At 47.8% G+C, this 14,908-nt stretch overlaps 1 protein-coding gene across 2 annotated transcripts in view; it reads left to right on the top strand.

Moving 5' to 3' along the window:
• Positions 1–13,228, top strand: part of LOC119372472 (DNA-binding protein P3A2) — a 210,871-nt gene extending 197,643 nt beyond the window's left edge. For both annotated transcript variants that reach the window (XM_037642941.2, XM_037642943.2), the window contains exon 10: positions 8,358–13,228. In XM_037642941.2, the coding sequence (XP_037498869.1) occupies positions 8,358–8,518 (161 nt within the window). In that variant the 3' untranslated portion in view covers positions 8,519–13,228. The remainder of the gene's footprint in view (positions 1–8,357) is intronic.
• Positions 13,229–14,908: the final 1,680 nt, after the last annotated feature.

Here is a 14,908-nt window from a genome sequence, read left to right as displayed (position 1 = left end):
GCCACCTCTTCACGAATGAAGTCCTTAATCTGGCCGGAGAGTGACATATCGGACGCCGGGTTGGCGGTAAGCGTGAGACCCGAGAGCGAGTTGGCAGGTGCAATAGCGCCGCGCGCAAGGACCCTTTGTCGACGCAACTCATCGAAGCTCTGACAGAGTGTGACGATGGCCGCAACAGAAGTAGGGTTTCGCGCAAGAAGCATCTGGAAGGCGTCGTCCTCGATGCCTTTGAGGACATGCTTCACTTGGCCCTCTTCGCTCATGGAGGAATCGACGCGGGCACAAAGGTCCACGACATCCTCTATGTAGCTCGTGTACGTCTCACCAGGCAGTTGAGCGCGCTGGCGTAGACGTTGCTCAGCGCGAAGCTTTCTCAAGGTGGGGCGGCCGAACACTTCCGTGAACGCTGTCTTGAAAGCGGACCAGGTCTGCAGTTGACGCTCATGATTGTGGAACCAGAGGTTCGCAACGTCAGCGAGGTAGAAGATCACGGCACGTAGTTTGGCCGGGTCATCCCACTTGTTGTGCTCGCTGACGCGCTCATAGATTGAGAGCCAGTCTTCGGCGTCAGTCTCACCTGCTGCGCTAAAGACTGGAGGGTCGCGTTGCCGCTGGACGGCGCCGCAGCTGGTGGAATGGGCGGCGGCTTCAGGCTGATTGTCGACAGCGTCGGTCATAGTGTTGGAAACAGCCGGCAACGTTCGGTTGCGAAGTTCCAGGTTGAGGCCAGGGATTCCAGCAACCTCCACCAGATGTCGTACGACGATTTATTATCAGACAGCGACGTCTTAAACAGCCGAGGTAGCACCGGCAGAACACGAAGGTAGATCGCGCGCACAGCAACAACAGACGCGGAAGCTCTTCTTCCTCTTCCTCACTACACTAGTAATAGGCATATATTTATCGGTATATATTTATCGGTTCGAGCGAAAATAAAATCAGTTGAAAGTAGCGCTGTGTCCTTGTCTGTTTTCTTTCTTCGTCCCTGTCTAGCCGCGCTTACCACTCTTCATGGATGCAAACCAACTAGCCCGCCAATGTGTTTTAGCCTAGTAATAGGCAAGTCGAAGCATTCAAGATGTTTCAAGGGGGTAGTAACTCTGCCTGTTCTCTATGAAGCTAACAAGAAGGCGTGGGTAACGCAGCAGCTATTCGAAGCGTACGTGCACAAGCTGGACAGAAGGTTCGAGCAGCAAAATCGAAGAGTTCTGCTGTTTGTGGATAACTGCGCATGGCCACATCAAGGACCTAAAGGCTGTACAGATCGAATTTCTGCCACCGAACACCACAGCAATCCTGCGGCCGATGGACCAAGGCGTGATTCGTAACTTGAAGCACCATTACAAATCACGCGTGCTCAGCCGCATGGTGCTCTGCTCCGACAGCGGGAAAAGCTACGCTGTTGACCTCAGGTCTGCCGTCGGCATGCTAGCGGAATCGTGGAAGGCAGTTACACAATAGACTCTGCGGAACTGTTTTCGCCACGCAGGCTTCACACTCGACGCCGAGACGGCCGTCTCGCCCCAAGTGGACAGCGTGTGTGACGAACTGCCATCCGCAGACGTTGCCTTCGACGATCTGCGCGCTGCCGGCGTGTCGATTCCAGCCGGGATAACCTTTGAGGGCTTCGCCGACGCTGACAAAGACCTCGAGCTATGTGCGGAGTTGACTGATGACGAAATCATTCGTCAAGTTACAGAGGATTCCGACGACTCCGACACCGAGAACGAAGAGCCAGCTCCTACACAGCCAGCGAGCTTGGAGTTGACGCGAGCACTGATGACACTGTCATCGGTGTACAGCGGCAACATGACGTTGACTTAAATTGAGGCAGACATGATCGCGGGCAAGCGGACCGTGCAAAAGAAAATACCGTATAAACCCGTGTAAGGGCCGCACCCGTGTAAGGGCCGCACCCCGTTTTTTTGAAGTGCATATTGTAAAAAAAAAAAAAAATCCGCGTAAGAGCCGCACCCACACTTTCCTCAACCAATACGTATTCAAAATGCGCGCGCGCGTAAGCTTCTAGGCGTAGTCAATAGATGGCGCAAGGAAACGCAACCATCATCATCGTCACCAGAGTATATAGATATATATTTTTGGATTTTATTCGTGTTAAGATGTTCGTGAAGTGGGCTAAAAATTTTAACTTTTTATTAGTATTCATAGACCCGCCATATATTTTTGGATTTTATTCGTGTTAAGATGTTCGTGAAGTGGGCTAAAAATTTTAACTTTTTATTAGTATTCATAGACCCGCCAACTAAAGGTTAAAGCAGGATTTTATCTTTAGCTTCTCACATCTCTATACAAACGCGCTATCGGCGCTATCCATATCGGCATTAGCATCACCAACTTTTGCATGGCGTTCGCGATCCGGATTTCCCGTTTGATCGCCCGTTACAAAGGGCAGGGCAACAGTATCATCAATATCATCATCATCATTGTTCGGTTTTTGCAGATCAGCCAGCCGTTTGCTGTAGTTTTCTGCATTGTTCGATGACCTTCGTGCTAGCTTGTTTTCTACTCGGCGTTCACGTTTTGGCAAGATGGGCAAGTACCTGAATAGCTACACGGCTGGCTATAAGTTGAAGGTGATCGAGTATGCTCTCGAGCATGGGAGACGTGCCGCCGGCAGAAAATTCGATGTTGACGAGAAATGTGTTCGACGTTGGTGTGCTCAAAAAGAAGCCTTGCGAAACACCAACAGCACTAAGCGCGCTTTCCGAGGAGAGCAGTGCAAGTTTCCCGATTTGGAAGAAGACTTGCTCCGCTATGTGACTGAACTGCGGAATGATGGTCTTGCACTCACAACGGACATGCTGCGTGTGAAGGGACTAGCCTTGGCGAATGTACTTGGGTGGATCCCATCTGCGTGGGGCTCAGTGTCGACGGACATTGTGTCCCGAAGTTTTAAAGTCGCTGGGATATCTAACAGCTTGGATGGCACGGAAGATGACTGCATGTGGGGTGACGGCGCTTCGCAGCACACCATCTCATCTCGGACTCCAGGTCTGAGGACTCGCCGAGTGACGACGATTGAGCACGTATGTCGCAAGAAATGTCGTATACTGCAATAAACGCTCTTCGTTCGCTAACTGGTGCGTTTTTACTTTAAAAAAAAAAATGTCGCGTGTATGGGCCGCACCCTGAAAATTGGCCCTCATTTCTTGAAAAAAAAGTGCGGCCCTTTCACGCGTTTATACGGTAAGCGACTTCTTTGCACCCAAGTGCTGACCTGTGAGGCCACGTCGTACTTTTTTTTTAATATAAACGGCTCTATTCAGAGCCACCTAAACGATGCATTGGCTGAATTGCAATGAGAATCTTCTACTCCGGCCATGACCCTCTCCGTCAGCGAAAAATACCTACCAAAAAGGTGCATTTTCATGTGCATTCGTTTTTCCGGACTGCCCGATTTTCCGGACGTTTTCACGGTCCCTTGAGGGTCCGGGAAATCGGACGTCGACTGCATTGATATTTTTATTGAAAAACACGACTCGCAAGAGACGTCGCTATCAAGAAAGAGATTGCATGGGGAGGTCAAGGCACCCACCCACTTTTCTGTAACTCACCTCTGATAAAAAAATATTGAGCTGGTGTACAAATGTTAGTGTGCTACATTATGTGCAAGTAGACATGGGCATACACGTGAGCCGACATAAGGCTTATAGTCGGCAAAAAAGGTGGAACTCTCTCAGACTCGCTCAATAAATATATTTTTGCACTTTGGACTCACTCGGACTCGGGCTTGCCAAAATTTTCTTCACCCGGACTCACACTGATTAATTTTCTTCTCAGCCGGAGTCAAGCTCACCAAAATATCACTCACCCAGACTTACTCAGACTCATACTCACTGCTCGATCTGAGTCTGAGTGAGTCGACTCAGGAGTGAGCTTGTCGACCTGTGTCTACGACATCGTCAAGATGCACGAGACAGGTTTGCTATTTGAGGCCTGCCATCACCCTGTCCATTACTCGTTGAAACGTTGCCAGTGCAGCAGAACAAGCCCCCAATGGCATGGCCTTAAGCTCGAATAACCTGTCCGAAGTGATGTCTTTTTTCTGTCCCTTTTGTCAATTTGAATCTGCCAATAGCCGCTTTTGAGGTCCATGGACGAGAAGTGCTTGGCATGACAGAGTTGGTCGAGGGTGTCGTCTATCCTTAGGAGCAAGTAGATATCTTTCTTTGTTATCTTGTTTTGTCTGTGATAGTAGATGCAGAACTATAGGCTTGCATCTTTCTTTTTGATGAGGACGACTGGTGCTGCCCACGGGCTTTTCGAAGGTGGAATGAAGTCATCGCGAATCATTTCGTCCACACGATTCCGGTTGGCTTCACATTCTTGTGACAACACACGTAAAGGGCTTGGGCGGAGAGCTCGGGCGTGCTCGTTAGTTTTGACCCGAGGCTTGGCACTTATCATTTGTGGCACCTTGTATGAGGTTGCGAAACAGTCGTGGTAACTTTGTAGGAGAATGTGGATCTGACCTTGTGTGTTGCTGAGGTTGATGGCAAAGGCAGGTGTCTGGTTTTGCATAGGCGAGTCTTGGGGGGAGATTGGTTAGGAGAGGGCGAACATGTCTCGAGTGTCCCCTACATTGTTTAAGAAACCAATTGTGGTGCCTTTGTTGAGGTGTCGGTATTCCTTGCCTAAGTTGGCTATGAATACCTCAGGTTGTCCATTCCAGAAATAAGCAACGCCAAGTTCTCAGTCTAAGAGGTACTGCGTGTTTCCCTTGATCACACCCTCCAGGTCCTCTGTATTGCCTGTAACCACAGATATGATGGCGCTTGACCTAGGTGGGATGGTTATTCCTTCATCTAGAACACTCAGGACGGCATGGTGCCCTAAGGTTGTCTTTGACTGTATGGCTTGGCTTGAGGAAAGTGATCTGTCTTGTTTGGAGATTGATGATTTCTCGATCTTCGGTAAGAAAATCCATGCCCAAGATGACATCACAGGAGCACTGCTGCAGGACTATGAAGCCCGCTGGGTAGGTACGTCAGGTGAGAGTCACTCGTCCCGTGCGTCGTCCTGTTGGCAAGATGAGATGGTCTCCAGCTGTGTGGATCACGGGACCATCAAATGTAGTCGTTACTTTCTTTAGATGCCCTGCAAAGGCTCCGCTTATTCTAAAGAAGTCCGCTGCCATGTCTATAAGTGCTCTATAGCTACGTCAGAGAGATCACGGCTTCAGCGAGTGCTGTAAGCGCGGTTGGGGATGTAGCCGAGCTTTGTGCGAAGTGCCATCGTAACAGCCATGGCCTCTTCGTTTGTCCATTTGGCGGCTTCACCTTCCTCACACCGTGTGGCACAAGTAGTTTTTGACTTCCCGTGGTTCGGGTCACAGTGCATTTGTAAAGGTGTCGCTGGGCTCACCACTCTGAAAGCGTTGTGGGCATTGTTGGGTGGGGGTTCTGCAGAGGTCTGCTTTCCGTGGGTCTTCCAAAAAAATGGGCGAGTGGATGGGCGACTGCAATTGCAGGGGTTGTTCGTAATGCTCATGACGCATGTTGGCAGGGCCTCTTTTGCTGCGTACTGCAGCAGCGTAACTTATGATTGTCTCGGTTTGGAATTGCCTACCGAGAAATGCCCAAAGCAATTCAAACTTCCTCTCGTATGAAATTTGTGAGTGACGCATCCAGAGGCTGCGATGGTGATGGTATAAGTAGGCATAGTTCCTCATGGATGACTGCGTATTGTTTCCCTCCAGTTGTCCGTGTTTGCAGGCGTCGCTTGAAGGTCCATAGAGGATATGGGCACTGTAAGGTTGTGCTGGAGAATCCAGGCATCTAAGGTCTTCTCAATAGTGGATTCCTCTTGCGCAAACTCAGCAACATTTTTCGGTGGGTTGTGCACCAGGCCAGCAAAAAGGGACACGCATTAGAAGCCTGATCTGCTTTTCCTCTGCTATCCACACGCCAGGTGAGGAGCTTCATTTCTTCAAGCTGTATCGGCACAGTTTTAACACGATAGCATTAGAGACTAGCTCGTGTCGCAGAAATTCCGGTGTTGGTGACGGCGACGGTGTCGGTGTCGCTACCGACGCTTGTGAGCGAAAAATCGTCCGTGAGCAAAAAATCGAGAAAGATGCAAATAAAATAAACAATTAAAAAGTCACAGTTTCACCGCAAGGGCGAAGCAATGAATACGATAGCAAGAAACTAATGCTATACGAAGTGAGGCTCGCCAATGGATACTCTCAGTTTGAACAGCGCTCCTGTTGCAAAGGCGGCCGAAGCAGCGAAGGAAACTAGTGTGCTTCAAGTGTCGAGCTGCGACACTTGATAGTTCGCACTCATCGTCTGTTTGTTCGTTTAGCGGCGTCCCTTGAGCTCGAGTGACTTTTGTACGCTCCGTAACATGAGCGTGGACATCACGGTGAAAGCGTGAAACATCCCTCTTCCCCTCAGCACGAGAAAACCGCACGAGCAGACAGCGGAAGGGCAAGGTTCTCCCAGCGCAAATATAAGAAGAAGCGAGCGAGCTCGCCGACGACTTTTAAATGCGCCTGTCGCACCCCTAGCGCTATCTCGCTGGTAATGAAGAAACGCTTATAAGCACCTGCCGTCTCGTCCAGCGGTAAATGGTGTGTATATAACGCTTGCCGTTAGCTACGTGAAGGATCTGCATTTCGTGGCGTAGTGGTTAGCGCCACTCTCTGCGGAGTAAGAGGTCCCTGGTTCGATTCCGCGCTTCGCAAGCATTTTTCTAAATTATATTTCTTTGGGGCTTTTATATATATATACATACTTATACATATACGGTGCATGGCGACGGCTAAATTCAGCCGAGACTGTCCATATAATTGCTATCGCAATAAAATCTTCAGTCCCATTGAGGATCGAACCCGGGCCGTTTGCGTGGCAAGCAGGTGTCCTACCACAAAGCCACGATGTTACTTGCAGCTGCTTCGGAAAAAAAACACTACCTAAATGCCCTGTAGTGGAAGGAGTCTCCTTAACGCATTTTGTTCGGCGGGTGTCACGACGAAAATGAGCCCATTCGGCGATTTGTAGGCGCATTGGCGAGGCCATCAAACTACGTTTTTTGCACAACGAAAAAGGCCGGGATAGTGCAGCCATCGCCGCTAAAAACACACACGAACTTTTAAACAGCTCTAAAAATGGACATCTATGTCCATCTAGCAGAAAAGATATCAAGCCAACACCTGCTTTCTAGAGGAGGCGTTGATCAAGCAAACAGCAAACGCTAGATAATGTGCTGCCATCTGTGAGGCATTGTGAGAAATATGTCTCGACTCTTGCACAGGGAAGTGCTTTAGATTGAAAACCTGTGCCATTACTATAGATACATCGCGCGCACGCGTGTATATCTGTGTGCGTGTGTGTGTAGCAATACACATTAATAAGTATGCACTTAGTGGTTGAAGTGCGCACTAGGGGCCAGATTTCGCCATAGCGTTCAGCTCTTAAAGGCGAAGCTTAAGGGTCCCCCAATTTTGTTTGACTTTTGTATCCTTGATTGCAGCAAGATTTACCTACGTAGCACGTTGGTAAATGCCCTCACGAAATCAGTCTTCCCATCTAGTCATAGAGGTGTCGTAGTTTTCAAACGGCGTTTTAGCAGGGCCATCGAGTGCGAAGAAAACATGACGCAGCCTCACCTCGTCATCCCATTTGTTTAGTGAGTGGCTTGGTCGTGCCACTCTTCCCCAGAAGAGCCGTTGAAGGTTGAAAGCACCTGTTGTAAGATGACGTATCTGGTAGGCTCATGGTCGACGCTAAGTCTTCTTTTTTTCTGACGCTCCGGTAGTGTTACAGGTTCCAGTGACAACCCTTGTAGGCGGCTACTTCGAGTCTCATCGCTGCTCGTCCTTTCCCGCACTTGAAAAACAGCACGTCAAGACGGGACAACGGAAAGAAGCACATATATTCACAGCACTGACAGACAACTGAATTTATTATCACTGCACAAGCAATAAATAAGAAAACATACCTGACGTTGCAGAAACAGCAAAGTGAAGCGCCCTTTCTACGAGATACGTCACCGGCAGACGCGCACTCAGCACCTGAGGAAACAGATTTCTTTCCGTAAAAGAAATCTGTGTCCTGAGTCCGCCTACAGTCAGTGTTGCCCTTCCTACAGCTGTCGGTTCAGGGACTTGGTGCATACCCAGCACCTCCACCAGTTGTCATGCAGCCATGAGGATGAGAAGCGAGCCGCTACAATCCATTATTTTATTGGGCTACTCTTTTGCCAGGGATCATGTGCCTGAGTAATGCTCTATAGAAACATTGTATGTTGTTCAGGATTCATGCCATCCATGACCACTCCTGGCAGTGAATTTGACAGGCATGATATTGCATACCTATTTGTGGCACTTGCAGCGTTCCCGGTATCCGGTATGGTGACCATACCAGTGTCCATGTATCACGGGATGCAAGTCACCATGGCTCCTGTCGTGTCTGCCGAGGCTGGTGGCGGCGAAGGAACAGGTGACACAGTGGAGGTTCTAGCTGTCCCAGTGAGCACGACGCAAGTGGATTGACTCTGTCCTGTGCCATGTGTTGCTGACCCTGGCCAATTGAGCTGATAGAGTGGCATTCCTTCGTGGTCATACTGTGCTACCTGTGAGGTGCTGGCCATTTTTTGCAGTGTACATGCATGTTGTAACATAACGTCTTCATTACATGCTTGGTGTGTTTCATAGCCTGCCCATCGTCCCTGGATGCTTGAGATAATTGCTCAACAACTTCACAGGGTTGCCACCCTAGCAGTGGCGTCATCTCTAGTCTGCCAAAGACTCTCTGTGTGACAGTGTATTTATTGATGAGCGTGTGTATGAACTTGCTGTGTGCTTCACATGTTGTTTGTGCACCCTGTACAGGCCTAGGATTTAATTTGCTTTGTGATACGATGTAATAGGGACAAACTCGTTTTTCTAAGTGTACGACCTTCCAGTGACAAGATTATTGTAAAATGTGGCTGTTAATGATTTGCAAAATGTGTGTTGCTTTCATTCGGAGCTCGTGCATTGTTCTCAATGTAGCATCGCTCAAAGGCTATGCTTGGTGCCCAAATTTCAGCGTTTTGTCTGCTTGTTAAAATAAAGCTTCTGTCAAGTGCATGCGCCTTGCATTACAGCCATGACATCGTGTACTGCCCGACCACGAACCTGGCTCTTTGTTGGAGAGCCAAGACTAAGGTGTCATCTTACTGAAGCAGCAGTGGTTGAATTTCTAGCAATAAAAGAGGTTGCAGTTACTTGCAGCCAGTCTGTGAGTATGCACTCACAGGCAGTAGAACCGTGCTTTCCCACAACGTTTTCTGCCAGTCCTGGCACAGCTGCGATAGGATCCAATGCAATGTAACGCCATATGATACTTGATGAACTGGCACACCCGAGGGCCCAGGTTGACAGCTGCGTTTGGCTACAGGATCAATTGCACAATGTGCTGTGGGTGTCACCAATGACATGTTTTCGGTTCTCGCCAACAAAATAGGTTTCATAATGGGCAGGGATCCAACGAAAGTACTGGACATAGAACTCTTGGGCAAGGCAAAATGAGATTACAGGTTAGTGAGTACACCTGGCAAGGACAAAATTAAACACCAAAAGCAGGTGTTTGACAACACATGAAAGTGACTTACTCAAGACCTAAAATATAATTTGCTGAGTTCACAAAGCTGATCAACGCGAAGAAAGTCACTGACATGACACGAGGAATTACGTTAATGAGATCGAGGCAGCAGTAAAAAAAGGTGGCAGAACAGCTAAACAGAATCTCTTAGGAAGGGCCAAAATACAGTATAACCTCATTGCAACAGACCTTCACTGTGAAGGGGATTTTGGTCTGTTGTAAAGGGAGTATGTAAAATCCAAGTACTGTTACAACAGACTTTTATGTAAACACTGAATGAGTCCCTTATAACCGGAGACAATTGTGAGTCACAAACATGGTCATATTTTTAACGGGGGACCAAAAAAAAAATGCGATTTTTGGAAAATCGCATCTTCAGTTCCTGCAGCTTATTTGCTATCTGATTCCAAAATATCTTCGCTGAAAACTACGTAAAAGTGCTATAAAATTTTTTTTTGCGTCTGCCAACTTGGCTAAAATTGCGGAAATAGCAAAAAAGAAGCGTTTTTCAAAATTATAGCTCGACAACGGCGCAACCGGGCGCCACCATTTTGAGCTTGTCGTAAAGAGCATTTCTCCGTGTTCAAGTTCTCCATTTCGGCTAGCTTCTCCATTCAGTAACAAGCGTACAAAAAGCACATGTTTGAAGTTCAATTCAAGGCCTCCGATTGGCTGCTTCTGCCGTGATGCCCGCTTCAGGATCGTCGTCTGCTGCTTGTGCGTTGTGAGGTCGTGGCTGTCAAAAGTTGCACTACTTAGTGACGCGTTCGCACTCGTTCTGTGTACATTGGGTTGACGATAATTTAGAACACGTTAGTTTTGCAGCTGCAAGCGGAAGCTCAATCATCAGATTACGATAGCGAGCCGCACTCGTCACAAACATCGCAGACATGCGTAGACGTGTCGTGTTTTCTTCCTTAGTCCTCGAGCGCTGTTTTTCCTTCACAATGTTGAATCACCAACTAGCCCAAGTTTCTCTTCTAGTGACGTGCATAGAACATCGCAGACGTGCGACTGTAATAGCGTTGACTCATTGGACCCGCTGTTAGCGGTTCTTATCAGCACTTTGGAGCTTATGACGAAGACCACCACTGGACAACTCATTGTACTCACAATTGAGCATGACGTACTTTTGAAACATTGAGCACCGCGGCCATGCACATCGCAACCGAGCTTTCTACTCGATGTCGTAGCCTAACTCCGCTCACGGTGCCGATGTATGAGACAAATCCGAACTTTGCGGGCAAGAACATGGCGCTAGCGGACATGCAAAAGCGAAGAAGTTGCAATGTCTTTCGTCGCAAGCAGCGAATCACATCGTCCGCTGGCTCCTCAGAACCGCGGATGGTCATTTTGCGCATCGGCAGCGGACCCCCCCCGGCCAAGCTCACCGCGCAGCGACCGCTCAGAGAACCAGTGGTAAGCTTCCCAAAATGCAACACGAAGCACGCTGGGCACCAACGTTTTTTCGCTACAGCTAGGCATGTAGCTGATCATTGACCGGAGATCGGCAACTTCCGTTCTTAAATCAGTACGTCGATATCCGCGGCGCGCTGTTCCCGTCCCGAAAGTATGCTAAGCGATGTTTGAAGTCGGAAGTGATTGAATTTGGTATGTCCGTGGTAGGAAATTCTGCTCTGAAAGAGACATGACCCCGTTGCTGGCCTGACATTTTAATCAATTATATCCGTTGTACCAGAATCCGTTGTAAACAAAGCTTAATCATTGGAACAAATACAGAGGTCGGCATAACGCGCAAATCGGTATGTAATACCCGAATGTCTGTTGTAAACAGATCCGTTGTAACGAGGTTATACTGTACATGCACTAAAAGATAAGTAGGCAATATTATGATGAAGGTAGCTAAAGAATTGTATATTTGTAGCTGCACAGTTCATGGATAAGCCGTGAGTGAAATCACGGTAGAACAGGACACTTCGATGGGTAACTACTGACATATTTGGAAAGGCCTTACGAAAAAGTAGCCAGAGAAGACGGCATGGCTGTTGATTTGATCAACAATGGAGAAGATCTTGTACTTAAGATACTTGCAGCACTCTACACGAAATGCCTCGGATGTGCCATTGACCTGAAAGACCACAAACATCATCCCGATAACACACAAGAAGGGAGGTGTAAAAGTACTGAAGACTACTCTCAGATTTATACACTGTGGGTCACAGCCATGTGATCAGTCGGGTTATCTGCTGAGTGCATGAAAGCACCTAGCATAACGCAAAGGCACACCTGCGACCGGCTAGTGCAACCTACCCATCACCACACAGAATCTGCTCGCATCACCATCGCGCTGTAAAATCAGCTGATGTTCGTGCACATTCTAATTGATTCAGAGGTTTGCGACTGAAAAGTTCAGCAGCATGTGTCTGAGCCAAAGCTCACCAACTTGTTGCACAACCTGTGCTAGCCACAGGTACAAGCGAGCACTCAATCGCCAGAGTCTACGCTACGCTACAGTGGTGCCACACCACTGTAGCGTAGCCTTTGGAAGATGCAACCCTTGAAAGATGTTTTTTCCAAAACATCTTTCAAAGGTTGCACATTTAAAGCATTTTGAGCAACGAGTCGCGCAAATCCAAGAATCTAGGCATGTGACCAGGGCGTTTCCATAGTTTTCGAATGTTGAAGGGTTAATGTACAGACATTGCCAACAAGATCAACGCGGGAAAAGGAAAGCAGCATTGCGGAATGTCGGTGATTAACATTTCAGACCTCGATTAGGCAGTGTCACAACCCGTTAATAGGGAGGCAATCGCCCGGCAGATTCTTACGGCAGATGTATCGGCCCCCCGAAACGCACCACGAAAGCACGGACAATAGACCTTTTTCAAGCACATGAGCGCCACCAACGGGCGCGCAAGCGCTCATGGGAAATGTGTGTACGCCGCAGCAGCCGCCGCGACGAGCGCGCAGGCCTCGCACTCTAGCTTTCCGCTTGCGCCGTGCCAGGACTTTTAGACACAGTGAATTTGGCAAGGTGCAACATGTTACTGCGCAATTCAACCACGAACTTCAGTGTTTAGCTGGGACGGCCTCTCGACGATTTCCATCTGTCCCACTGTTGGACCAGTTGAGCGGCTCAGAAGCGTCACCTTTTATTTATTTTTATTTTTTGGCGCATGTGCGCCTTACGGCATAAATAAAAAAAATACAACTCGGTTGCCTTTGAAGTGCACGAGCGGTCTATGATTCGCGGATGCATTTCGAATGAACGTCCATCGACACTGTCGACGAGTACACTGTGAGTTCTGATATTTAAAGAGTACACTAGAAAGTGAAGTCGGGTTTGGGGAAATGATATTCATTGCGTCGCTCGCACCTTATGTGTAACGAGCGATAAGTGCCTACTAACCGTCGTTGGTGCTATAACTACAGATTGGAATAATACTTACAGCGAAAAAAGAAAGGAGCAGTACAAGGAAGGAAATGCACAAACCAGTGCTCACACACAACTGAAAGGTTATTACACGCATGAAAAAAAGCATATATACAAAAATGGGAGTGCGTCGCGCGTGTCATAAAGAGGAACAAAAAGTCAAACAACCAAGGCGCGTGCTTACATTCGATTAATAGAGCTGAATTCCTTGTCTTGTAACGACTGAGAAGGTTGACTGACACAAAGTGTAGGGTTATTTGTGACATAATATGCCTCCGAAATTTCTCGCGCTGTCCGATTAGTTTCATGGTACAAAATTACTGTGCTTTCGAAGATGGGAATACATTTTCATGACTTACATAGCGATGCGAGATGAGACGGCTCCATTCAATGAATTTCGATGCTCGCTGAGGAGCGTATTAATACATCGACCAGTCTGGTCGATGTACATGTGGACACAAGAAAGTGAAGTCTGCCGTTGACTCCTACACAATCTACAAAACAGTTGTCATGCCTCTGAACGCATTTATCTTTGCCCACCGCAGATCCCTGCGACCTTAACGCGACTAAGCTTATTTGGGGCGGCAAACACAACCTTCACCCCCACATCGCTTCCCTACGTTCTTCAGGCCATGCGACTTCTTATACATATGTGGAATAACTGCAATATTTCTAGTTTCTTCATTATTTACGGATGGAGGACATCCGTGTTAATCTTTCTTTGCCATGCGAACAGATTTTCGCAAACTGATACAACGATACGCAGGATATCCCGCCTCTTTGATCACTTTGCAACTGGAAACTACTGCTCATCTTATGTGCGCACGTTTTTTTTTCCAATGCCGTACGTAATCATAACATCACAATTCCTCGTTTAACAATATTCGAACGCGCCGACGCGAAATTAAACACCAATTTCACTGAACGTGGGCTATACTGCCCGCAAACATGCTCCGCAGTGAAACTTAAAAGCATGTATCAAGAAACTGCAAATTACCAGAGCAAGGCATCCCGCAAGTGAATTCTAATCCCATCCCTTTTTCTTTAAACAGGTTTAGAATGTGCTCACTCCTTTGCACAGCACGTGACTTGTCAATTAAAATCAAATAATCATCTGTATACCTGAACACTGTAACACCTCTCTACAGTTTGGTTAAACCCGATCACTATGGCATTACCCGAGCCACTATGGCATTTAATGCCATAGTGGCTTGTGAACAAGTAATCATTGAATAAATACGTATTCGGTGTTCCAGCTCATGTTGCTCACGATAGCACGTTTTGACTGCATGTATCGGCACGTGATAACTCTGCTAGATCCGGTATACACCCGCTTGGTAATACATACACTGACTGCATCATTCCTTTTTCATTTCTTACGTAGAGGTACATGCAGGTGCATTCAGACATGTGTAATATTTAGGATTTAATAATAGTCAACCAGCGGCGATGCTTTTTTTTTTTTTTTTCGTCTGCTGCTCCCACGGCGCCAACGAGCAGCGAGCGACGGAACAGCCGGCGGGCTCGCCGTACACACTTTTCCCATAGTGCTTCGCGCGCCCGCAGGGGGTTCTGGGATTGCTTGAAAAAGGTCTATTTAAGAATAGGCCCTTTTAGTGCATCAGTGAACACCAGCTGCGGTCCAAAGACTGGGTTAGAGCCAAGAGTTGATAAGCGAAATAAGTTTATTCTCAAGGCAGTACAAACATGTTACACACATGCACACTTGGCTGGTTAAATCGGAATACCAGATTGGTTTCACACCATTGGGGAACAATTAATCGAATCACGCTTAAATACAGGGCACTTGAGAATATTCAAGAACACTTAAAGTCCTTTCATATTCGCTGATTGTCGCTTGTGCAGTCCTCAGCTTCCGGAAACATGCATGCACAGGAGCCCT

This window comes from Rhipicephalus sanguineus, chromosome 10 (assembly GCF_013339695.2).
Source record: "Rhipicephalus sanguineus isolate Rsan-2018 chromosome 10, BIME_Rsan_1.4, whole genome shotgun sequence".
Classification (NCBI taxonomy): domain Eukaryota; kingdom Metazoa; phylum Arthropoda; class Arachnida; order Ixodida; family Ixodidae; genus Rhipicephalus; species Rhipicephalus sanguineus.
Note: the sequence above shows the minus strand (reverse complement) of the source record. Positions and strands in the feature narration are given on the sequence as shown.